The 27,064-nt window shown below is 44.8% G+C and overlaps 2 protein-coding genes across 2 annotated transcripts in view; both read left to right on the top strand.

The window, feature by feature from the left end:
• LOC138644847 (gamma-crystallin 1-like) overlaps positions 1–27,064 on the top strand; it is a 404,828-nt gene that overhangs the window by 307,117 nt on the left and 70,647 nt on the right. The gene's annotated exons all lie outside the window — the stretch shown is intronic.
• LOC138644850 (gamma-crystallin-3-like) lies at positions 13,940–14,970 on the top strand. Its single transcript, XM_069733738.1, has 3 exons — positions 13,940–13,988; positions 14,199–14,441; positions 14,634–14,970. The coding sequence occupies exons 1-3, from the start codon at positions 13,980–13,982 to the stop codon at positions 14,907–14,909; spliced, it is 528 nt and encodes a 175-aa protein (XP_069589839.1). The 5' UTR covers positions 13,940–13,979; the 3' UTR covers positions 14,910–14,970.

Raw genomic sequence — 27,064 nt, 5'->3', positions numbered from 1 at the left:
CCTTCCACTCCTTCTGAAGTCCCTGAGTTTTTATCAGATTACCGGGATGTATTTGAGGAGCCCAAATCCAGTGCCCTACCTCCTCATAGGGACTGCGATTGTGCTATTAATTTGATTCCCGGTAGTAAGTTTCATAAGGGCCGACTGTTTAATTTATCCATGTCAGAGCACGCCGCTATGCGGAGTTCTATAAAGGAATCCTTGGAGAAGGGTCATATTCGCCCGTCGTCGTCACCATTGGGAGCAGGGTTCTTTTTTGTGGCCAAGAAGGATGGCTCTTTAAGACCTTGTATTGATTACCACCTTCTTAATAAGATCACAGTCAAATTTCAGTATCCTTTGCCGCTGATGTCTGACCTGTTTGCTCGAATTAAGGGGGCTAGTTGGTTCACCAAGATAGATCTTCGAGGGGCTTTATAATCTGGTGCGAATTAAACAGAGCGATGAATGGAAAACAGCATTTAATACGCCCGAGGGCCATTTTGAGTACCTGGTTATGCCATCTGGGCTTTCTAATGCTCCATCTGTGTTTCAGTCCTTTATGCATGACATCTTCCGAGAGTACCTAGATAGATTCATGATTGTATATTTGGATGATATTTTGGTCTTTTCGGATGATTGGGAGTCTCATGTGAAGCAGGTCAGAATGGTGTTCCAGGTTCTTCATGCTAATTCCTTGCTTGTGAAGGGGTCTAAGTGTCTCTTTGGAGTTCAGAAGGTTTCATTTTTGGGTTTCATTTTTTCCCCTTCTACTATCGAGATGGACCCTGTTAAGGTCCAGGCCATTTATGATTGGACTCAGCCGACATCTGTGAAGAGCCTACAGAAGTTCCTGGGCTTTGCTAATTTTTACCGTCGCTTCATCGCTAATTTTTCTAGTGTTGCTAAACCGTTGACTGATTTGACCAAGAAAGGTGCTGATGTGGTCAATTGGTCCTCACTGTACTAACTACGATTATTATTTTTTCTAAAAAAAAAAAATCGGACTTCACTCAGACTGCAAAGTCCGCTACACTAACAAGCAAAAAAAGAAAAATTCCCATTGCCCAGTCTCTGATCAGCAGCGATACTGATCAAAGCGCTGCGGACACAGGAAGAGCACGAATGCTGTGCGCGGGACACCACGCACAGGAAAAAAAGCGTTAAAAAGTGCGCAAAAAATCAATTGGAGGGAGGAGAGGGAGGGGGAGGGGGTACTGGAACAGGCATATGGGATTGGGAAAGGGGTGGGGGAGGTGCTGCTGCTGCTGTGATCACAGGCCTCACACAGCAGGCAGATGGCAGCAGAGAGCGCAGAGCATGAAGCTGGAGCAGGAGATCAGCACAGCACAGGAGGGCAGGAGATCGCCGGGTTGATCACACTGGTCACCAATGGATTCCCTCACTCAGGTCAGACAGAGGGGCTTGGACAACCGCTCTTGCATGCCAAATCTGAGAGAAAGATGGTGTGCAGGGTGGTGATCGGTATTTTAAATTAACCCCTTTGGCGCTGATTGGCTAGAAGCTATTGTTCAGCCAATCAGCGCCATAGGGGTTAATCTGGTGAGGTGACAGCCGATCACCCCACCTACTGTGACGGCTGTGATTGGTCTAACTAATATGTAGGTGGAAACACTGACTCCTACTGGCTGTTTGGTAGTTTGCACTTTTGCACTTTGACTAGAGCTTACATTTTGCACTTTTTTACATGGATTTGTTGGAGAATTTCTATATATGCACTTTATAAAGTCTGTTATTAGTTTTTACAGTTTTTGCACATTATTTATTAGCACTATATGTGCACTAGATATATACCAATACACATCCATAAGCCAATTATAAATTTCAGTGTATTCTATAATTAATGTTATACTGGATTTGTTTACGTCTATATTAACATACAGAAATTGTTTTTAAATATTTTTACTCTATGTATGGATCTTTTTGATCTCATTGTTTTAAGCTACTATTCAATAAAAATTATTTGACACTAATGTTCATAATATAGTTTGGACTTTTTGGTCGGTTTTTCATTTTACACCCAATCCAGCAGATAGAAATCCAACCAGGAGTGTTCACATTTCCAAAAATTACTGGAAGATACCACAAAAAAGGCATCAATTTCACCACAGTAAAAATAGTACAATAGGGACTGACAGATCTTTCACTACACCCAATCGAACATATGGACACCCAACCAGGAGTGTTCACATTTAAACAAATAGGGGCCTAAAGGTACCTTCACACTGATCAACTTTCCAACGATCACGACCAGCGATACGACCTGGCCGTGATCGTTGGAAAGTCCTTGTGTGGTCGCTGGAGAGCTGTCACACAGACAGCTCTCCAGCGACCAACGATGCCGAAGTCCCCGGGTAACCAGGGTAAACATCGGGTTACTAAGCGCAGGGCCGCGCTTAGTAACCCGATGTTTACCCTGGTTACCATTGTAAATGTAAAAAGAAAAAAACACTACATACTTACATTCTGATGTCTGTCACGTCCCTCGCCATCAGCTTCCCGCACTGACTGTGAGCGTCGGCCAGCCGTAAAGCAGAGCAAAGCGGTGACGTCACCGCTGTGCTTTACGGCCGGCGCTCACAGTCAGTGCGGGAAGCTGAAGGCAAGGGACGTGACAGACACCGGAATGTAAGTATGTAGAATTTTTTTTTTTACATTTACAATGGCAAACAGGGTAAATATCGGGTTACTAAGCACGGCCCTGTGCTTAGTAACCCGATATATACCCTGGTTACCAGTGTACACATCGCTGGATCGGCGTCACACACGCCGATCCAGTGATGACAGCATGTGATCCAGCGACGAAATAAAGTTCTAGACTTCTAGCTCCGACCAGCGATGTCACAGCAGGATCCAGATCGCTGCTGCGTGTCAAACACAACGAGATCGCTATCCAGGACGCTGCAACGTCACGGATCGCTATCGTTATCGTTCAAAAGTTGATGAGTGTGACGGTACCTTTACACCACAGAAGTGGCATTAATTTCACCACAGTAAAAATAGTCTGTGACCAACTGGTCTTTCACTACACCCAATCCAGCAGATGGACACCCAGCTAGGAGTGTTCAGATTTCAAAAAATGAGGGCCTGACACCAATGAAGTAGAATAACTGTCATGAGAATAGAAACAGTATAATTGGAACCTGAGACGTCTTCCACTACAGCTAGCCCAGGAAATGTAGACTAGCCATGACTGTTCACATTTTCTTAAATTTGTGTTAACATCATAATCATCAACAGCAGCAGCCACAGCAGGCACAGAAGCCACACTAAAGATATCACGGAGTGCACTTACGTGACATTAATGCATCACACTAAAAAATGCAATATCACCTAGTCTGTACAGTCTGCAATCGGGGTGCAAAAGTCCTTGGAGATCCAAGACTTGTTCATCTTGATGAAAGTTAGGTGGTCTACACTTTCAGAGGACAGCTGGCTGCGCTTATCCGTCAGGACATCACCAGCAGCGTTGATGACAGAGAGAACGCTGGCTGACGGGCATGATAAAACCTCCAAAGCATTTGAGGCGAGCTCAGGCCTCTCATCCATTTTGGAAGACTAAAATGTGAAAGGGTCCACACCCTCCCTGATGGCATTTATATTCAGTTCTAGATACTCCTGCACTATCCTCTTTATTCGTTCATCACGTGTAAAGGTACCTTCACACTAAACGATATCGCTAGCAATCCGTGACGTTGCAGCGTCCTCGCTAGCGATATCATTTAATTTGACACGCAGCAGCGATCAGAATCCTGCTGTGATGTCGTTGGTCGGGGCTAGAGGGCCAGACCTTTCTTTGGTCGCTGGCTCTCCCGCTGACATCGCTGAATCGGCGTGTGTGACACCGATTCAGCGATGTCTTCGCTGGTAACCAGGGTAAACATCGGGTTACTAAGCGCAGGGCCGCGCTTAGTAACCCGATGTTTACCCTGGTTACCATCCTAAAAGTACAAAAAACAAACGCTACATACTTACCTACCGCTGTCTGTCCCCGGCGCTGTGCTTCTCTGCTCTGGCTGTGAGCGCCGGGCAGCCGGAAAGCAGAGCGGTGACGTCACCGCTCTGCTTTCCGGCCGCTGTGCTCACAGCCAGAGCAGAGAAGCACAGCGCCGGGGACAGACAGCGGTAGGTAAGTATGTAGCGTTTGTTTTTTTTACTTTTAGGATGGTAACCAGGGTAAACATCGGGTTACTAAGCGCGGCCCTGCGCTTAGTAACCCGATGTTTACCCTGGTTACCGGCATCGTTGGTCGCTGGAGAGCGGTCTGTGTGACAGCTCTCCAGCGACCAAACAGCGACGCTGCAGCAATCCGGATCGTTGTCTGGATCGCTGCAGCATCGTTTAGTGTGAAGGTACCTTAAGACTTGGACTCTGTTGTGCTGGATCACGAGTTGGTCTAAGCAGAGTGTAAAAAGACTCATAGAAATTGCTTAATAATAATAATCTTTATTTTTATATAGCGCTAACATATTCCGCAGCGCTTTACAGTTTGCACACATCATCATCACTGTCCCCGATTGGGCTCACAATCTAGAATTCCTATCAGTATGTCTTTGGAATGTGGGAGGAAACCGGAGTGCCCGGAGGAAACCCACGCAAACACGGAGAGAACATACAAACTCTTTGCAGATGTTGTCCTGGGTGGGATTAGAACCCAGGACCCCAGCGCTGCAAGGCTGTAGTGCTAACCACTGAGCCACCGTGCTGCCCATTTCTTCTACTTCCACCACCTCTGCTGCTGCTAATGTTTTGGCATTGACGAACTGATGTGCCAGAGGTTGGAAGTCTAGAGCTGCGATGCAAACTGTGTGCTTCACTGCTGTCTTGGGGAAAAGCTCTCTTAAAGTTGTGTAAAAGCATATTTTGATACTCCAGCATTCGCGTGTCTCTTTCTAAAGTAGTAATCATCTGTCAAAATTTGGTTTTATAACGTGGATCTAACAGAGTGGCAACTCAGTAGTTAGCATTATTCCTAATCATAAAAATATGAGGATCATGTTGCAGATAGTGCAGCAAGAAGGCCCTCATATGTTGGGCTCTACAAAGAGGTTGAAGCCCATGCTTTGTTGGTGGCTGGGTAACAATGAGGCTCGTTTCCTCCGTCCCCTCCAGCCATCCACGAACAACAGAGAGGGGAGGACTATCCTCTTCATCTGACAGTTGCTCGCCCATGACTTCTTCCTCCTCAATTTGTTCCTCGGATCTTGCACCTTCGATAACAGTTTGTCTGTTATCATCAGCCCCCTGAGATCGCAGTAATCCACCCTCCCTTTGCACCCACCTGTGTGATGACAGTCTTGAACTTAGAGACAATGTTATACCTTCCACATTCTTCTTCCTTCTCTTATTCTGGGATCTCCATCTCCTCCCGCAGGCTAGTCAATGTCTGCTCCAGCATATAGATGACCAGAATAGTGATGCTGATCATGGCGTCATCAGCACTAACCATTTTAGTAGCCATTTTGAAACTGTCTAGAAGGGTGCAGAGGTCTTTAATCTGTGACCACTCTGTAAATGTGATATGCGCCATGGCCGTACTGTGTTATCCTCAGCTATACATCATGGCATACTGCATCAGGGCTTGTTGCTGCTGCCACAGTCACTGCAACATATGCAGAGTGGAATTACATCATGTCGGCACATCACATATCAACCTGTTAACTGGCATGGAGAAAGGCCTCTGTGGTGATGTAAGTCAATGAGCAGAGGGGTGCGAACGGTGGAAATGAGCACTCAGCTTACGTGCTTTCTAGAGCAGCTCACCCAGACCAGGATAGTGGTGGAGAAAACGCTGTAGCGCCAGGTTGAGGATGTGAGCCATGCAAGGCAAGTGTGTTAGCCTGCCTCACCTAAGGGCTGCCACCAGGTTTTCACCATTATCGGACACCAGCTTCCCTGGATACAGGTTCAGCAGAGACAAACATTGATCAAACTCAGCCTGGAGAGCTTTTCACAACTCTTCAGCTGTATGACTGCGATCTCCGAGGCATATCAATTTTAATACTGCCTGATTGTGGTGAGCCCTGGCTGCGCAATAAGGAAGTGGTGGGGATTTGTTCTGCACTGTTGGAATGCTTGTCTCGTTAATGCAGAGGTTGAGAGCACAGGTGGAGGCCCTAGAGGAGATAGAGGAGGCAGAAGCAGTGGAGGAAGTGTTAAATGTTGAGGTTTGTCCAGCAAGCCTTGAGGATTCCAAGACTTGTGGAGCAGTGCCTGTCCTTGCAGCCACCAGAGTCACCCAGTGCCCAGTCAGCAAGATGTAATGCCCTTGGCCATGCTTAATCGTCCAAATGTCTGTGGTAAAATGCACCCTGGCAGGCAGATTTTGTCAAAGAATGGTTGATGTTGTCTGCAACATGCTGGTGTAGCGCAGGCACGGCTTTCTTTGAAAAGTAATGGTGACTGGGCAATTTGTACTTGGGGAAACCATCTGTATCTACCAGGTGGAAAGGCAGCATTTCCGTGGCCAACAGATTAAAGATGGTGGAGTTCAACCTCTTAGCTTTGTCATTCGTAGGAGGAAATAATCTTTTACGTGACCACAACTGTGGAACTCTGGGGTGGCTGCAGTGCTGAGAGAGTGCGGAGTACATTGAACCAGTCAAACTGCTGGACCTTGAGAGAGATGGAGGAGGAGATGTTATGGTGGATTGAGAAACTTATGGTTTGCTCATTCTCTGAGATTAGTCAAAAACAGCAGGCATGTCTGCTTCCATTACAGCGGACCCCAGGCTCTCAGTCAGAGGGAAAAGAACCCGAGGTTCTGTGGTCAAAGACTTGCATCTCAATAGTTGGCACGGTAACAGAGGAGGAGGACGAAGCAGTAGATGTGATAGATGGGGCGGTTCATACATGTAGTAGTCAAATTATGCCAGAAGCAATTGAGGAACTGTTAGATACAGAGGTTTTTCCCACAAGCCTTGTATATTGATAGACTTGTTGGGCAGCCCCTTACCGCCTGATCCCATAGCCAACAGAGTCATTCAATGCTCATTCAGTGAGATGTAACACCCCTGCCCATGTTTGCTCATCCAGGTGTCAGTGGTGAAATTCATCCTGGCAGATATTGATTTTTTTCAGGGAGCAGGTGATGTTGTCTGCGACATACTGGTGTGGTAAAGGCACAGCTTTCTTAGGGAAGTAATGACGGCAGGGCAACTAGTTACTGGGGGACTGTGAAGGCCATCAACTTTCTGAAGTCTGTACAGATTCAAGATGATGAGGTTAAAACTCTTAGCTTCGGCATTTGTAAGAAGAAACATTCTTTTACGCAACCACAACTGCGAGACAGAGAGCTGGCTGCTGGGCAGAAAAAGGGAGGAGTACAGAGAATAGGTCAAACTGCTGGACTGTGAGTGAGGTGGAAGGTGGTTAGTGAGATGTTATGGTGGCATGAGAAACATGTGTTCTGCTAGGTGACACAAAAACAGCAGTCATGTCCACTTCTGTAACAGTTGATGGGCTCTCACCCACCCCGAGTGTAGGGGGTAAAGAAGTGGAGTTTCTTTGGCTGGAGACCTGTGTGAGAAGGCATGGCATGTGACGGAGGAGGAAGAAGCAGCAAATATGGTTGATGGGATGGCAATTGGCTGGCAAGGCCTGCTAGTCTGCACTTTATCTCAGTGAGATTCCCACACTAAGGCATGTTGATTGTGCATGTGCCGGTTCATGCATGTAGTTGTCAAATTATTGCAATTTTTGCCTCTACTGAGGTTTTTATTGCAAATTTGGCAGATAAAGTGCACTCCAATATTAGGCCTAACGATTTTTAAGTTGAAATCTGGCCTTCTGATTTCTCACTGAAGCAAAGTTTTATCACAAATGATTTGGATTAGCCAATTTGGCCTCTTGAGACTGCAAAAACAGTTTTTACACAATCTAGTTAAATACTGGAAGTTCAATTTCACACAGGACAGGATCCTATCTAGCTAACTGACAAGTTCACTTGCAGCACTAGCAGGAGCACGTTATCTGCACTGTGACACTGAGAAAATGGCACCAGCAAAACAAGATGTCCACTTTTTATATGGCCAGGGCCATGTGACTTCAGCAGCCAATCACAGAAGACCTTGTGTCATGACATTGTGGATGGTTTCTGCGCTCTGATTGACTGCCGAAATCAGCACACATAAAGTTAAGGGGAAAAAAAGAGCGCGCCGCTCTTCTTACCTCTCCACCCCCCTTCCCTCATTAATAACGTCCCTCCCACTCATCATACAGCGGTACTATCCTACCCAAAGTAATAACAAAGCATTAGTGGAATTGCTATGATTTACTGAAGTTTGACCAAATTTTGCCGACTTTGAGAAAAATGCTTGTGAAAACAAACACGAATCCGAATGTGCTACATTCGTGCTAAATTTGAGATTGGCCAACGTATTCCGAAAAAGTTCACTCATCTCTATTATTGAATAGTGTACAGGTAATACAGAGATCATCATTGACATTATATACAAGCGCTCTTTATATCTTGTATAGCGTACAGGTAATGCAGTAACCACCAGTGACAATATGCACAGGCGACACAAAAACAGCAGTCATGTCCATTTCTGTAACAGCTGATGAGCTCTCACTCACACCAACTGTAAGGGGTAAAAAAGTGGAGGAAGACGAAGCAGCAGATGTGGTTGATGGGATGGGCGATGGATGGCGAGGTCTGCTAGTTAGCAATTTAGAGCGGTGAAATTCCCAGACTAATTTTTGTTGATCGCACATATGGCGGTTTATACATGTAGTTGTCAAATTAATGTAATTTTTGCCTGTACTGAGATTTTTTTTTGCAAATTTCCCAGATAACCTGAGTTTGGTCATTCTTTGAGGTCTCAAAAAAGGCCCATGCTAGGCAACCCTTACTGTCCCTGAGAACTTTACAGACAGGTGCTGGCCACAGCCAGAGTTGTGGTTGAGGATGCAGTGCTTGTCGAGATTGCATTACTTTGTGTCTGTGTGGGAAGCCACAACATACCTCCTCGTCTTCCTCCTTCTCCTCCTCCTCTGCTGTGCTATTCAGTTGCGTACCTCTGGGTTCACAGCAAGTGGGATATATAACCTCATAGTCAATCTATCTGTTCTCACACTCCTCACCCTGAAAGTTACCCTCCTCCTCTTCCTGCCCTGACACCACAGTATAGACCTTTTATGCCTATGGAATACAAGGACTGAACAGCTCTGCAGAATGACCCAGCTCTGTTTCCCCACAATCAGTTGGGCGTTTGGAAATTTATGACACTGGGGAAATCAAGGGTGATTAGGGTGCCACTTCTGAGGATTGTACTGTTTGTGATATTAAGGTGGAGGAAGGGGAGTTGTGTTTGAAACTGTTAAACTGTAAAGAGCTGCAGAATATGTTGGTGCTATATAAATAAAGATTATTATTATTATTAGTTTTAGGAGAACCACTTGATGCAGTGCTTGCCATCCACTGGAGCACATGCTCTTTCTGAGCCTCATCTACAAGGTGGATCGCTGTGCGGCTGCCATAGTAACCGAGTCAAGTAACCTGATCAGTAGTGTTGAGCATTCCGATACCGCAAGTATCGGGTATCGGCCGATACTTGCGGTATCGGAATTCCGATACCGAGATCCGATATTTTTGTGATATCGGGTATCGGTATCGGAAGTGTAAAATAAAGAATTAAAATAAAAAATATTGTTATATTCACCTCTCCGGCGGCCCCTGGACATCAGCGGGAGGATCCGGCGTCCGGCACGGCTTCTTTCTTCAAAATGCGCGCCTTCAGGACCTGTGGTATGACGTCCCGGCTTCTGATTGGTCGCGTGCCGCCCATGTGACCGCCACGCGACCAATCAGAAGCCGCGACGTCATTCCTCAGCTAAAGTCCTAGAATGAGCGCCTTTTAGGACCTGAGGAATGACGTCGCGGCTTCTGATTGGTCGCGTGGCGGTCACATGGGCGGCACGCGACCAATCAGAAGCCGGGACGTCATTCCACAAGTCCTGAAGGCGCGCATTTTGAAGAAAGAAGCCGTGCCGGATGCCGGATCCTCCCGCTGATGTCCAGGGGCCGCCGGAGAGGTGAATATAACAATATTTTTTATTTTAATTCTTTATTTTACACTTTAATATGGATCCCAGGGCCTGAAGGAGAGTTTCCTCTCCTTCAGACCCTGGGATCCATGAGGATACATTCCGATACTTGATGTCCCATTGACTTGTATTGGTATCGGATATCGGTATCGGCGATATCCGATATTTTTCGGGTATCGGCCGATACTATCCGATACCGATACTTTCAAGTATCGGACGGTATCGCTCAACACTACTGATCAGTAACAGATGTTGTCAGTTGTCTTTAGATGGGATGATACAGTTTTGTTTACTTGAACTTTCATTAACATTAACACCTAACTCACGTACACGTTTTTCCCTCTCATGTTGTGTGTACCCTCTTTTAACTAGCTGTTTCCCAACCCTAGATCAACACCTGTCAGTCACTTGTGACTAAATTAATAAATCAGCATTTATTGACTGATAAAGTGTGGCTAGACCACAGAATTATCACAAACTATTTTAATTATGAAATAAGGTCTGGTGTCTGCACTAGACTAGTTTCCAAAACGATTTTCATTATGTAATGAGGTCTGGTGCTTACACCAGACTATTATCACAAACAATTTGGATTTTAAAATGAGGCCTGGTGCCTGCATCAGACTATTATACCAAACGATTTGAATTATGAAACTAGTATCTCAAATGACTTGGATTATGAAATGAGGCCTGGCGCCAGCACCACACTATTGTCAGAAACAATTTTGATTATGAAATGAGGCCTGATGTCTGCATGAGACAATTATAGCAAACAATTTGAATCATGAAATGAGGCCTGGTGCCCGCAACACATTATTAGCACAAAGGTATTATATTATGAATTGTGGGCTGGTGGCAGACCCACAGAATTAGCACAAAAGTTTTTGACTATGAAATTAAATCTAATGCCTGTACCAGATTATTATACAAAATTATTTGGATTATATAAGTGAGGCCTGGTGGCTGAACTACACTATTATAAACATTTTCGATTAAGAAATGAGACCTTCTGCCTGCAGCAGAGTATCAGCCCAAACTATTTTGATTAAGAAATGTAGCCTTCTGATTCTTCACTGCAACACAGTTTTATCACAATTGATTTGGATTAGCACATTGGGCCTCCTTGCTGAATCCCAGTATTAGACCTCATGATTTTTAAAGGGAAATATGGCCTTCTGATTTCTCACTGAAAGACAGTTTTATAAAAAATGATTTGGATTAGACCTCATGACTGCACCCCAATATTAGACTTGACAATTTTTAAATGTTAATCTGGCCTTTTGATTTGTCACTGAATCACAGTTTTATCACAAACGAATTGGAGTAGCTAATTAGGCCTTTTGCCTGCACCAGAGTATTAGCCCAAGCTTTTTTGATTAAGAACTGTGGCCTTCTGATTCCTCACTGCCATATATTTTTATCACAATCGTTTTGTATGAGTAAATAGAGCATCCTGGCTAAACCCCAATACTAGGCATAACAATTTCTAAGTGGAAATTTGGCCTTCTGGTTTCTCACAGAAACACAGTTTTATCACAAATGGTTTGAAATAGCTAATTGGTCTTCATGACTGCCCCTCAATATTATGCATAACGATTTTTAAGTGGAAATCTGTCCTTCTGATTTGTCAATGAAACACAGTGTTATCACACTATATTTGCAAGACGAGTTGTGCTTTTGAATTACATAATTAATTTTACCACACAGTACACTCAAAAATGGGAAAAAAAAAATCCAACTGTGGTGAAATTGTGAAAAAGACACAATTCTGACATTGTTTTTTGGGAATTATTATTATCGTGTACATATTGTGGCAAAAATGACCATGCAGTATGAATCTCCTCATCAAGATTAGTGCAACAATACCAAACATGTCCATTTTGTTTATTATTTTAGCTGTGAAAAAAATCTGAAGTTTGCAAAAAAAATTTTTTTGGGGAGTTATGTTCCTATATTTCGAGACCCGTAACGTTTTTATTTATCATCCAGTGGAGCTGTCTGATAGCTTATTTTTTGCAGGGCGGGACGTTGTTTTTATTAGTATCAATCTTGGATAGATATAACTTTTTGATTACTTGTTACAGCTTTTTTTGGAAAATTGTGGAGACCCAAAATGCGTAATTTTGGCGTTTTTTATTTTTTTCTGTTTACAGTGTTTACCAAGCGAGTTAATTGTTTTTATATTGGGATAAATCAGACTTTTCTGAGCACAGCAAAACCACATATGTGCATTTTTAAAAGTGTTTTAGTATCTTTGTTTGTAAGGAGGTCGATTTGAACTTTAATTTAATTTATTTTTTCATATTTTTTTAATTTTTATAAAAAAAATTTATTTATTCATTTTTATGTCACGCTGTGACATCTCTGCATATAGTAGAAATCACAGTCTCCTTGGAATCTCTGACAACCCATCAACGACCCACAATCACTTCAAGTACTGACACACCTGTATGTTGGCACATGGTAAATGCTGTTGCCTAGAGATAGCATCATTGGGACTGTTGGTAGCTTGTGAGCACGAAGAACTGATGCACATTCCAATTAATTTACACTGTCAAAGATTGACAATGTGGCACTCTAGGAGTTGAGGTACCACAGTGGTATTGCCTTCGTCTCGGGGAGGGATCCCTTTGGCAGATAATCGTACATGCAACATTTTCTGACTCCAGGCCAGAAGGGGGAGCTCTAACCCGGTTTAAGGGGAACTTCCCTATATACATCCTGGTCTGGAGGAGGAGTCAGTTAGCCTGGTGCAGACAAGCAGACAGTTGACAGTTGGTAACAGACAGTGAAGGAGCACAGAAGGACTTAGGAGCTAGAGGAGGCCTGCAACTGGGCTTCTCTAAGCTGAGCAGAGCCGGAGGGCAGGAAACTAAAAGGGACTTGCCCACATAATACCTGAGGTACAGCAGCAATCAGAGTCCAGAGTCACCGTGGACAGAGACCCTAAAGAGATGGCTCAAGTTGCCTACTGTGCAGGTACTGTCTCTGGACAGGGGAGAAAGAGGGCCTTGTTAGAGAGCTAGAGGCAACAAGGGACCAAAGACCAGTGCAGAGTGGAAGGCTCCCAAACTGACCTGTCAAGGGGATTTCCACCTGTCTTCGGGCTGCCTGGACTCCATCTTTACCTGTTGCCGATACCCTGGACTGAGGCTGTTTAACACCAGTAAACCAGGTAAAGACTGCAACCCTGTGTCCTTCATTTATATGCCGGCATTCACCATCCCTGCCAAGCACACCGGGAGCCCTGGGGACACCGCTTCACTTGTGGGAAGGGACACCATCTTTGCGGCAGCACCATCGCCACCAGAGGACCCCCATTAAGCAGCGTCAGTCACCTCTGACTGAGAACCACAGGTGGTATCACAAACTTTCCTTATTTATACAACCCCTTTAAAAACCGTCCCTTTTACTTGGGCGCCCAGTGCCACAGACCAGGTCGCTGCCACTGTGACCACCCCTTTAGTTGCGACCGGACTCTGTACCAAGTACCCCATGGCCCTGACGGGCGACTCAACAACTGTGTTTAAATGGTTAACAGCTGCAGGCTAAGGTCGCCTACTGTGTCTGGATAGAGCTCACTTTGTGATTTTGTGCTAATTAATTATTGTGTTAATTACCAGCAATTTATTCCAAAATTATTTCTATAACTACATTTGTGGAATCATTTCTAGTAACAATTAACTGGCAACACAAAGTAGCCCCATCCCTGATGATAAACAGACAAAATTCAACAAAAGCTGAAGCCCACAATAGGCATGAATGCAGAATAATCCCATGCAAAAAAGACCTATACATTTTCCATAGTCAACAGATAAAAGGTCAGCAAACACACATTGTGCAGGCATCAGCAGTTCCACAAATATAAAAGGAATTGTCCTCCAGCATAGGAACAGCTTCCAGCTCCTGTGTGGAACAGACATCCAGTCAAAATGGTCAAGGTAAGTTATAGTTATTAAAAATGTGCTTGTTTACTGAAGTTTAAAAGTTTTATGCACGTCAACAATGATTTTTTCTAAAACACTGAATTAATCGATGTATTCTTCTTCTCATGTATAATCAACTAAACAAGCAAAATATCTTGTGCATTTAAACAAATGTGATTGTAACGTTCAATCCAAAAAACTGATGCATCATAAATTGTTTTGCAGATTATTTTCTATGAGGACAGAAACTTCCAAGGCCGCTCCTTTGAGTGCAATTCTGATTCTTCTGATCTGTCTTCATACTTCAATCGTTGTAATTCCATCCGTGTGGAGAATGGAAACTGGATCCTTTATGAACAACCCAATTACCGTGGACACCAGTACTTCTTAAGAAAAGGCGAATATCCTGACTTCCAGCAATGGATGGGTTTCAATGATTCCATTAGATCTTGCCGCTTGACTCCACAGGTACATAAGAAGAAAATAGGCAAAGCATTCTTTTAATGTATTTCTTTACAATATTGGTCTCTTTTTGTAGCTTTTTAATGCCATGTACAAGATGCAAAACAAAATTCTTGACTGCAGTTAGAGCACATATTCTATTAGTATTATATTTTTCTACATTAACTACTTTTTCCTGTTGTGTCTCTTTAATTGCAGCATCGCGGGCCATATAGATTGAGGGTTTATGAAAAGGAAGACTTTAAAGGTCAGATGATGGAGTTCACTGAAGACTGCCCTCATGTCTACGAACAGTTCCGCTACAACGACATCCATTCCTGCCAGGTACATGATGGATACTGGATGTTCTATGAAGAGCCCAACTACAGAGGACGCCAGTATTACCTAAGACCCGGAGAGTACAGGAGATACAGCGACTGGGGAGCTTCTCATCCCAGAATTGGATCTTTCAGACGAGTACAACACCTGAATTAAGAAAAACATTACTGTAGTTATATCTTGTATAAGACAATAAAATTTATAGTCATGTAAACTACTTGGTCTTAATTTTTATTAATGCCAATAAATGCTGTTTAACTAATACAGTAATTAGATATACATGTAATAGTGAAAAAAATGAGTGAGTGAAATGACATACACATAGACGGGTCTAGACATTTAAAGAGTATGTATTACATATGTATTAAAAAGTTCACACCTCCCCACTTCCTCACTGATGGGGAGCAGACATTCCACATTGAATTTGATCCAGCACTTAAGATAAAATGTAAAGTTTATTCTATCAATGAAAACATTGTTTAAAGGAAAATCCACATCATCAAATGAGCAGTTTTATCATTCGAGGAAAAGTTCCCATGAACAAAAATCACGGTTTGGCTCATTTGATTATGTGGACTTTCCTTTGAATAATGTTTTTTATTGATGGAATAAACTTTACATTTTATCTGAATTGCTGGATCAAATTCCTCCTTTTTTGGATTGCCTTTCCTTGGATCTGGGATCCTGTGCACTTTTAGATAGGTGAGCTGATCATACTTTCCATTCATTCCACATTGAATTACAGGTCTGGTTATGCTGCATTGTTCTTCTGCAGACTTGAATGTGCTACTGCAACTAGGGTTGAGCGACATTTACTTTTATAGGATCGGGTCGGGTTTCACGAAACCCGACTTTCTCAAAAGTCGGGTCGAGTGAAATCGGCCGATCCTATAGAAAAGTCGGGGTCGGGGTCGGCCGAAACACGAAACCCAATGCAGTGCAAAGGGATACTATGGTTCCCAGGGTCTGAAGGAGAGGAAAATCTCCTTCAGGCCCTGGGATCCATATTTAAGTGTAAAATAAAGAATTAAAATAAAAAATATTGCTATATTTACCCTCTGACGCGCCCTGGTACTAACCGGCAGCCTTCCTTCCTTAGAATCAGCACGTGAAGGACCTTAGATGACGTCGCGGCTTGTGATTGGTCGCGCGACCGCCCATGTGACCGCTCACGCGACCAATAACAAGCCGCAACGTCACCGAAGGTCCTTCAAGCGCTGATTCTTAGGAAGGAAGGCTGCCGGAAAGAAGCAGGGCGCGTCCGAGGGTGAGTATATACCTATACCTAATAGGAATATACTCACCCTCGGACATGCCCTGCTTCTTTCCGGCAGTCTTCCTTCCTAAGAATCAGCGCTTGAAGGACCTTTGGTGACGTCGTGGCTTGTTATTGGTCGCGTGAGCGGTCACATGGGCGGTCGCGCAACCAATCACAAGCCGCAACGTCATCTAAGGTCCTTCACGCGCTAATTCTAAGGAAGGAAGGCTGCCGGTTAGTACCAGGGCGCGTCAGAGGGTAAGTATAGCAATATTTTTTATTTTAATTCTTTATTTTACACTTAAATATGGATTCTGATACCGATTTCCGATATTGCAAACATATCGGAACTCGGTATCGGAATTCCGATACCAGATTCAGAAGATCGCCGACCTCATGGCCAACCCCACACAGGGGTCGGGTTTCATGAAACCCGACTTTGCCAAAAGTCGGCGACTTCTGAAAATGGCCGACCCGTTTCGCTCAACCCTAACTGCAACACATTCAGGACTAAAAATGTGCATGTTTTACAGTCTTTTATTATCTCAATATTATCATATAGAGATATCAGTTTTTTTAAAAAGCTCATGGGGAAAGTGAGCAATGATAAGGAAAACAGTGCTGTTTAATGGGAACCTGTCAGCAGGATTGTGCAAAGTAACCTACAGAAATGCCATGTTGGCGCCGTAATACTGATTAAAATTATACTTTGATTGATGAAATACACTTTGTGGTTGTTGTTTAATCTTTATTTTTAGTTTTGATTTAATAAGAGAAAAAAAAACCTTCTGCAGGTAGGTGCTGGCCGTGGCACCTACATTGAATTATAATCGCTTGTTTACTTTCCTAATAATTGCTGTGCTTGATGTTATTCAGATAGTACAAGAAAAAAAACAATTTTAAAATGGCTGCTATTGCTCAGGCGCCGGCGGTGCCATCTTGCTGAAGAAGAAAAAAACATTTCCTCCTCCAAGATGGTGCCGTCCAAGCCTGCGCAATAGCAACTCCCGGAGATAGCCGTGTAGGTTATTGTGTATAATCCTGGTGACAGTTTTCTTTTAAGCAGTCAATGAGTGGATGTTCATGATTTTGCAAGACTGATGACAGCATCTCCAGATCAAAAGCGGACTGGCAGGGGAAGATGAACCAAGGGTGAATCTTTAATTGCTCTATAGAAAGCAAAAACGCCTGAGGCAGGTGGCTGGGATATCTTGGTCTTAGTCTGGTTGGTAGCTATTGCTCATATTCAACCAGTATCTGGCCCACAGTTTTACAGTAGTGTTTCAGTGGCTGACAGATATGCCACTAACAGGACTGACGCAGATGCACAGATTTGCCAATTTTAATCTCCCATTCTTTTTTGGGGGGAATGGGAGACTAGTGAATCAATCTGGCCCACAGTTTTACAGCAGTGTTTCAGTGGCTGACAGATATGCCACTAACAGGACTGATGCAGATGCACAGATTTGCCAATATTAATCTCCCCTTCTTTTTGGGGGGATGGGAGACTAGTGAATCAATCTGGCCCACAGTTTTACAGTAGTGTTTCAGTGGCAGCCAGTGGCTGACAGATATGCCACTAAAAGGACTGACGCAGATGCACAGATTTGCCAATATTAATATCCCATTCTTGTTTAGGGGGGATGGGAGACTAGTGAATCAATTTGGCCCACAGTTTTACAGTAGTGTTTCAGTGGCTGACAGATATGCCACTAACAGGACTGACGCAGATGCACAGATTTGCCAATATTAATCTCCCCTTCTTTTTTTTTTGAGATGGGAGACTAGTGAATCAATCTGGCCCACAGTTTTACAGTTGTGTTTCAGTGGCAGCCAGTGGCTGACAGATATGCCACTAACAGGACTGACGCAGATGCACAGATTTGCCAATATTAATCTCTCCTTCTTTTTTGGGGGGGATGGGAGACTAGTGAATCAATCTGGCCCACAGTTTTACAGTAGTGTTTCAGTGGCTGACAGATATGCCACTAACAGGAGTGACGCAGATGCACAGATTTGCCAATATTAATCTCCTCTTCTTTTTTGGGGGGATGGGAGACTAGTGAATCAATCTGGCCCACAGTTTTACAGTAGTGTTTCAGTGGCAGACAGTGGCTGACAGATATGCCACTAACAGGACTGACGCAGATGCACAGATTTGCCAATATTAATCTCCCCTTCTTTTTTGGGGGGGATGGGAGACTAGTGAATCAATCTGGCCCACAGTTTTACAGTTGTGTTTCAGTGGCAGACATAATGACAGACCGATACCACAGACTGGACTGGCACAGATGCACAGATTTGCCAATATTAATCTCCCCTTTTTGTTTTTATGCTAAATAGTGCTGTATATAATTAAAATAACAGACAGCAAAAAAAGTGGTTTACCAGCTTACAATGCCCAAATTTGGAGCACATAGATATATGAGGGCTGTCACGAAAATAACACACTGGCAAATATGTGGCCTTTTTATATTTTTATGATAAATAGTGCTGTATATAATTAGAGTAACAGACAGCAAAAAAAGTGGTCCACCGGCCTACAATGCCCAAACTTGGAGCACGCAGATATATGAGGGCTGTAATGGAAATACACACTGGCAAACATGTGGCCTTTTTATATTTTTTATGATAAATAGGGCTGTAGATAATTAGAGGAACAGACAGTAAAACAAGTGGTCCACCGACCTACTGTTGCAGCTAGCGGAACGCACAGAGTAAATATAGATGTTTATTATAAATGGTGCGTTCGCAGCCCGGGGTCCACCGTGCAGGAGGAACCTGCTGCTAGTGAATGGTGGCACTGTTTGGCTGTATAGACTAGCTCTGTTACTTCACAGAGTAGCCGTGAGAGGAAAGCACTGCACCCTGTTAGACTCACAGGAGCACAAGCTTGCTGCCGAACTGATAGCAGTCAGTGGTTATGCACACACGCAATCTCCTCACCGGAGGTGCCGGTATTCTAGGATCTTATTTCAGCCGGGTCCCTGAACACATTCATACATAACCACACTGGCGCAAAGCACATATTTGGATTGATACTAGCGCATGGCTGTGTGGCCATGCAAGCCTTTTATAGCTGCAGCAAGTACAAGACCTTCCTAGAAGGACCAATGAGAGACTGCCACAAAGCCTGAGCACCTTCAGGACCTTCCTGAAGAACCAATGGGCTTTGCTGCAGTATCCAAGCATGTGACCCTCAATCTCCAATGAGAGATCTTATCCTGGGCATGCTCAAAAGGAGAAAAGCAGGACTTAGTCCCAAAAGCATCTGCTTGCCGCTGCCCAGCACTGGCTTCAATGGCAGAAGCTGGGAAAGCAGCAGTAATCCTTTGCACAGAGTCAGACTGAGCGAGACGCTGGGACCGACGTCTCCGCTGAGCAGCCTCCATTGCGGCAGGAGAAGAATGGGAGACCGCAGCAGAGATGGCCTGAGATTCCCCCTGTGCAGAGGCGGGAACTCGACCCCTAACATTACCCCCCCTCCTTGGACCTCGCTACGCTCGAAAGCAGCAATGAGCTGCAGAGCCCGAATGTGCTCAGCAGGCTCCCAGGACCTGTCCTCAGGAACATAAACCTTCCAGTCCACCAAATAAAAATTTTTGCCACGTACCACCTTGCACCCCAAAATAGCGTTCACCTTGTAATCGTCCGTAGACGAACCCGATGTCCCGGCAGATGATTCGGAAAACCGGGACATGTATACGGGTTTCAAGTGGGACACATGAAAGGTGTCGGTGATTCCCAGGCGTGGCGGAAGGGCTAAACGGTAGACTACAGGGTTAACATTATCGAGGAAAATGAAAGGGCCCAAGTAGTGAGGTGAAAACTTAGTGGACTCAACTCGCAGCCTGATGTTACGGGCGGAGAGCCACACCAAGTTGCCAGGAGCAAAGGTTGGAGCAGGGCGCCGATGTGCATTGGCGGAGGACCTCATTCTCTCCTTGGAGACCCGAATGGCATCCTGAGTGTGGTCCCAAATATCCCATGCCTCCACAGCCCAGTCTGCCACCCTGGAGTCAGCGGAAGACACGGGCATAGGCACAGGTAACTGCGGATGCTGACCATAGTTAAGGAGGAATGGGGTTTGTCCAGTGGAATCGGCTACGGCGTTGTTCAGCGCAAACTCCGCCCATGGTAGCAAGGATGCCCAGTCATCCTGCCTGGCTGAGACAAAATGTCGCAGATATGTGACCAAGGTCTGGTTGGCCCTCTCTACCAACCCATTCCTTTTGGGATGATATGCGGAAGAGAGATTCAACTCAATGCTGAGAACACGACAAAGCTCTCTCCAGAACCGAGATGCAAACTGGGGACCCCAGTGACTGACAATTTTGTCTGGCATACCGTGTAGGCGGAAAATGTGTTTTATAAACAACGCTGCCAAGGCCTGTGCAGAAGGTAGCCGTGGAACAAAATGCACCATTTTAGAAAAATGAGCGGTGATAACCCAAATGATGGTGCAGCCACGAGACTTGGGCAAACCCACCACAAAGTCCATCCCGACCATCTCTGTTATGATACGGTGGTCTTGGAGCAACATGGAACGAGCTCTGAAGGAAGTGGTAACTGTACTGACCGCAGTCCCTAAGCTCAACACAACACTAGAAGTAGCCGTGGAATGCTCCGAACTCTCCCTAGGCCTAAGAGCTAACTACCCCTAAAGATAGAAGCAGGAAAGCTATCTTGCCTCAGAGAAAATCCCCCAAAGGATAGATTAGCCCCCACAAATAATGACTGTGAGTGGAGAGGGAAAAGACATACACAGAATGAAACCAGGATGAGCACAGGAGGCCAGTCTAACTAAATAGATAGGACAGGATGGAATACTGTGCGGTCAGTATAAAACACTACAAAAATCCACGCAGAGTTTACAAAAAATCTCCACACCTGACTAAAGGTGTGGAGGGCAAATCTGCCTCCCAGAACTTCCAGCAAGACAGAATTAATTCACACTGATAAGCTGGACAAACATAGAAAGCACAGAATGGATAAGTCCACAATCTATGGACAGAAAAGGGCAAGCAAAAACTTAGCTTAGCTGAACTGGTCAGGATAACAGGGAACTCCAAAGAGATGTGAATCCAACCAGGAACCATTTACAAGTGGCACTGGCTGAAGATAGAACCAGACTTAAATAGCTGAGCAGAAGAGACGATAAGTGGAGGCAGCTGATGACAGCTAACTCCAAGGAGCAGCCATACCACTAGAAACCACAAGAGGGAGCCCAAGAGCAGAACTCACAAAAGTGCCACTTAAAACCACTGGAGGGAGCCCAAGAGCGGAATTCACAACAGAACCCCCCCCCCTTGAGGAGGGGTCACCGAACCCTCACCAGAGCCCCCAGGCCGATCAGGATGAGCCAAGTGAAAAGCACGAACCAAATCGGTGGCATGGACATCGGAGGCAACAACCCAAGAATTATCCTCCTGGCCATAACCCTTCCACTTGACAAGATACTGAAGCCTCCGCCTCGAAAAACGAGAATCCAAAATCTTCTCAACCTCATATTCCAACTCTCCCTCAACCAACACCGGGGCAGGAGGGTCAACCGAGGGAACAACGGGCACCACATATCTCCGCAACAAAGATCTATGGAAAACATTATGAATGGCAAAAGAGGCAGGAAGAGCCAAACGAAAAGACACCGGATTAATAATTTCAGATATTTTATAAGGACCAATAAACCGAGGCTTAAACTTAGGAGAAGAAACCTTCATAGGAACATGACGAGAAGACAACCAAACCAAATCCCCCACACGAAGCCGGGGACCAACACACCGACGGCAGTTGGCAAAATGTTGAGCCCTTTCCTGAGACAACGTCAAATTGTCCACCACATGAGTCCAAATCTGCTGCAGCCTGTCCACCACAGAATCAACACCAGGACAATCAGAAGGCTCAACCTGCCCAGAAGAAAAACGAGGATGAAAACCAAAATTACAAAAGAAAGGTGAAACCAAAGTAGCTGAACTAGCCCGATTATTAAGGGCAAACTCGGCCAACGGCAAGAAAGACACCCAATCATCCTGATCAGCAGACACAAAGCATCTCAAATAGGTCTCCAAGGTCTGATTAGTTCGCTCAGTTTGGCCATTAGTCTGAGGATGAAACGCCGAAGAAAAAGACAAATCAATGCCCATCCTAGCACAGAAGGCCCGCCAAAATCTAGAGACAAACTGAGAACCTCTGTCAGACATAATATTCTCCGGAATGCCATGCAAACGAACCACATGCTGAAAAAATAATGGAACCAGATCTGAGGAGGAAGGCAACTTAGGCAAAGGTACCAGATGGACCATTTTAGAGAACCGGTCACAAACAACCCAGATAACAGACATCTTCTGGGAAACAGGGAGATCCGAAAAAAAATCCATGGAAATATATGTGTCCAGGGCCTCTCAGGGACCGGCAAAGGCAAAAGCAACCCACTAGCGCGGGAATAGCAAGGCTTGGCCCGGGCGCAAGTCCCACAGGACTGCACAAAAGCACGCACATCGCGCGACAAGGAAGGCCACCAAAAGGACCTAGCAACCAAATCTCTGGTACCAAAAATCCCAGGATGCCCAGCCAACACTGAACAATGAACCTCAGAAATTAACTTACTTGTCCATCTATCAGGAACAAACAGCTTCCCCACTGGACAGCGGTCAGGCCTATCAGCCTGAAATTCCTGAAGCACCCTCCGCAAATCAGGGGAGATAGCAGAAAGAATAACCCCCTTAAGAATGCCAACCGGCTCAAGGACTCCAGGAGAATCAGGCGAAAAACTCCTAGAGAGGGCATCAGCCTTAACATTCTTAGATCCCGGAAGATACGAGACCACAAAATCAAAACGGGAGAAAAACAGGGACCATCGAGCCTGTCTAGGATTCAGCCGCTTGGCCGACTCGAGGTAAATCAGATTCTTATGATCGGTCAGGATCACAGCACGGTGTTTAGCTCCCTCAAGCCAATGTCGCCACTCCTCAAACGCCCACTTCATAGCCAACAACTCCCGATTGCCGACATCATAATGGCGTTCCGCAGGCGAAAACTTTCTGGAAAAAAAAGCACACGGTTTCATCAAAGAACCATCAGACTCCCTCTGAGACAAAACGGCCCCTGCCCCAATCTCAGAAGCGTCGACCTCAACCTGAAAAGGAAGAGGAACATCTGGTTGACGCAACACAGGGGTAGAAGTAAATCGGCGTTTAAGCTCCTGAAAGGCCTCAACAGCCCCAGAGGACCAATTCGTCACATCAGCGCCTTTCTTCGTCAAATCAGTAAGGGGCTTAACCACACTGGAAAAGTTGGCAATGAAACGTCGATAGAAATTAGCAAAACCCAAAAATTTTTGAAGACCCTTCACAGATGTGGGTTGGATCCAGTCATGAATAGCTTGGACCTTAACAGGATCCATTTCTATAGACGAGGGTCTAAAAATAAAACCCAAAAAAGAGACCTTCTGAACTCCGAATAGGCACTTAGACCCCTGTTATGACCTGGTGGTGAGGACAATAATGGACCTGGTGGTTAAGAGCACACGGAATGACCTGATAGTTACTAATAATACAGGACAAGCTCTGAGACGTGGGAACTCTGCTGAACGCAATCCCTAATCGTATCACACACACTAGAAATAGCCGTGGAGCGCTCCTGACGCTCCCTAGGCGCCTCGTCACAGCCTAAGGAACTAGCTAGCCCTAAAGATAGAAAAATAAAGCCTACCTTGCCTCAGAGAAATTCCCCAAAGGAACAGGCAGCCCCCCACATATAATGACTGTGAGTTAAGATGAAAATTACAAACACAGAGATGAAATAGATTTAGCAAAGTGAAGCCCGACTTACTGAACAGACAGAGGATAGGAAAGGTAACTTTGCAGTTAGCACAAAAAACTACAAAAAGACCACGCAGAGGGCGCAAAAAGACCCTCCGCACCGACTCACGGCGCGGAGGCGCTCCCTCTGCGTCCCAGAGCTTCCAGCAAGCAAGACAAAAATCAAAATAGCAAGCTGGACAGAAAAAATAGGAAACAGAGAAAAACAGGCAGGAACTTAGCTTCTGCTGGGAAGACAGGTCAAAAGAACGATCCAGGAGCGAACTAGACCAATACTGGAACATTGACAGGTGGCATGGAGCAAAGATCTAGGTGGAGTTAAATAGAGCAGCCAGCTAACGAATTAACCTCGTCACCTGTGGAAGGAAACTCAGAAGCAACAGATCCACTCACAGCCACCAGAGGAAGCCCATGGACAGAACCAGCCGAAGTACCATTCATGACCACAGGAGGGAGCTTATCAACAGAATTCACAACAGACCCCTTCACAAACAAAGCATTATCACGAAGGATCTGGAACACCATCCTGACCTGCTTCACATGAGACTCCCAATCTTCGGAAAAAATCAAAATATCATCCAAATATACGACCATGAATTTATCAAGATAATTGCGGAAAATATCATGCATGAAAGACTGAAACACAGATGGAGCATTAGAGAGCCCAAATGGCATCACAAGGTATTCAAAATGGCCTTCGGGCGTATTAAATGCAGTTTTCCATTCGTCACCCTGTTTAATACGAACAAGATTATATGCCCCTCGGAGGTCAATCTTAGTAAACCAACTAGCCCCCTTAATCTGAGCAAACAAATCAGTAAGCAAAGGCAAGGGGTATTGGAATTTGACCGTGATCTTATTAAGAAGACGATAATCAATACAGGGTCTCAAGGAGCCATCATTCTTAGCAACAAAAAAGAAACCCGCTCTCAATGGTGACGAAGAGGGCCGAATATGCCCTTTCTCCAAAGATTCCTTAACATAGCTCCGCATGGCGGCATGCTCTGGCACAGACAGATTGAAAAGTCGGCCCTTAGGGAACTTACAACCAGGAATCAAGTTAATAGCACAATCACAGTCCCTGTGCGGAGGAAGGGAACTGGACTTGGGCTCATCAAATACATCCTGGAAATCCGACAAAAACTCAGGGACCTCAGAAGAGGGGGAAGAGGAAATTGACATCAAAGGAACGTCACTATGTACTCCTCGACAACCCCAACTAGTCACCGACATAGTTTTCCAATCCAGCACCGGATTATGTTCCTGTAACCATGGAAATCCCAGTACAACAACATCATGCAGGTTATGCAACACCAGAAAACGGCAATCTTCCTGATGTGCAGGAGCCATGTACATAGTCATCTGTGTCCAGTACTGAGGTTTATCCTTGGCCAATGGTGTAGCATCAATTCCCCTCAAAGGAATAGGGCTCTGCAAAGGCTGCAAGGAAAAACCACAGCGCCTGGCGAATTCTAAGTCACAGATTAGAGAAATTTAGGCTGTATAGTACTAATGGTAACAGACCTAGCGACTCTCTTAGTACGCTTAGGGCAATCAGAGATACATGAGCCAAATCACCACAGTAAAAACACAGCCTATTCTGACGTCTGAATTCCTGCCATTCTATTCTAGTCAAAATCCTATCACATTGCATAGGTTCAGGACTTTGCTCAGAGGATACTGCCATATGGTGCACAGCTTTGCGCTCGCGCAGACGCCGATCAATCTGAATGGATAGAGACATAGATTCGCTCAAACCGGCAGGCGTAGGAAAGCCCACCATAACATCTTTAAGGGTTTCAGAAAGACCTTTTCTGAAAATAGCAGCCAGAGCCTCTTCATTCCAGTTAGTGAGCACAGACCATTTTCTACATTTCTGGCAGTATAACTCTGCCGCTTCCTGACCTTGACACAAGGCCAACAGGGTTTTTTTCGCATGATCCACAGAATTAGGTTCGTCATACAATAATCCGAGCGCTTGAAAAAAATGCATCTACATTCAATAATGCCGGATCCCCTGTTTCAAGAGAAAAAGCCCAGTCTTGAGGGTCACCATGCAGCAAGGATATGATGATTTTTACTTGCTGACTGGGATCACCAGAAGAACGGGGTTTCAAAGCAAAAAACAATTTGCAGTTATTTTTAAAGTTCAAAAACTTGGATCTGTCCCCAAAAAACAAATAAGGAGTAGGAATTCTGGGCTCTAAAGCCGGAGTCTGGACAACATAGTCCTGGATACACTGTACTCTTGCAGCAAGTTGATCCACACGAGAAAACAAACCCTGAACATCCATGCCAAAGCATATATCCTGAACCACCCAGATATCAAGAGGAAAAGAAAAAAAAAAAAAGACAAACTAGAGAACAGAAAAAAAAATGGTTCAGAACCTTCTTTTCCTTCTTTTGAGATGCATGTAATTCATTTTTGGCCACTTGTACTGTTATAATACGGTGGTCTAGGAGCAACATGGAACGAGCTCTGAAGGAAGTGGTAACTGTACTGACCGCAGTCCCTAAGCACAACACAACAATAGAAGTAGCCGTGGAATGCTCCTAACTCTCCCTAGGCATCTCGTCACAGCCTAAGAGCTAACTACCCTTAAAGATAGAAGCAGGAAAGCTATCTTGCCTCAGAGAAAATCCCCCAAAGGATAGATTAGCCCCCCACAAATAATGACTGTGAGTGGAGAGGGAAAATACATACACAGAATGAAACCAGGATGAGCACAGGAGGCCAGTCTAACTAAATAGATAGGACAGGATGGAATACTGTGCGGTCAGTATAAAACACTACAAAAATCCACGCAGAGTTTACAAAAAATCTCCACACCTGACTAAAGGTGTGGAGGGCAAATCTGCCTCCCAGAGCTTCCAGCAAGACAAAATTAATTCACACTGATAAGCTGGACAAACATAGAAAGCACAGAATGGATAAGTCCACAATCTATGGACAGAAAAGGGCAAGCAAAAACTTAGCTTAGCTGAACTGGTCAGGATAACAGGGAACTCCAAAGAGATGTGAATCCAACCAGGAACCATTTACAAGTGGCACTGGCTGAAGATAGAACCAGACTTAAATAGCCGAGCAGAAGAGACGATAAGTGGAGGCAGCTGATGACAGCTAACTCCAAGGAGCAGCCATACCACTAGAAACCACAAGAGGGAGCCCAAGAGCAGAACTCACAAAAGTGCCACTTACAACCACAGGAGGGAGCCCAAGAGCGGAATTCACA

This window comes from Ranitomeya imitator, chromosome 7, assembly GCF_032444005.1.
Source record: "Ranitomeya imitator isolate aRanImi1 chromosome 7, aRanImi1.pri, whole genome shotgun sequence".
Lineage (NCBI taxonomy): Eukaryota > Metazoa > Chordata > Amphibia > Anura > Dendrobatidae > Ranitomeya > Ranitomeya imitator.
The sequence above is the reverse complement of the archived record's forward strand: the minus strand, read 5'-3'. Positions and strand labels throughout refer to the sequence as shown.

Bases quoted from the DNA above. Each gene is read 5' to 3' on its own strand.
- LOC138644850 (XM_069733738.1), top strand. The intron at 14,442-14,633 runs GTACATAAGAAG...CTTTAATTGCAG, and splicing joins CTTGCCGCTTGACTCCACAG to CATCGCGGGCCATATAGATT.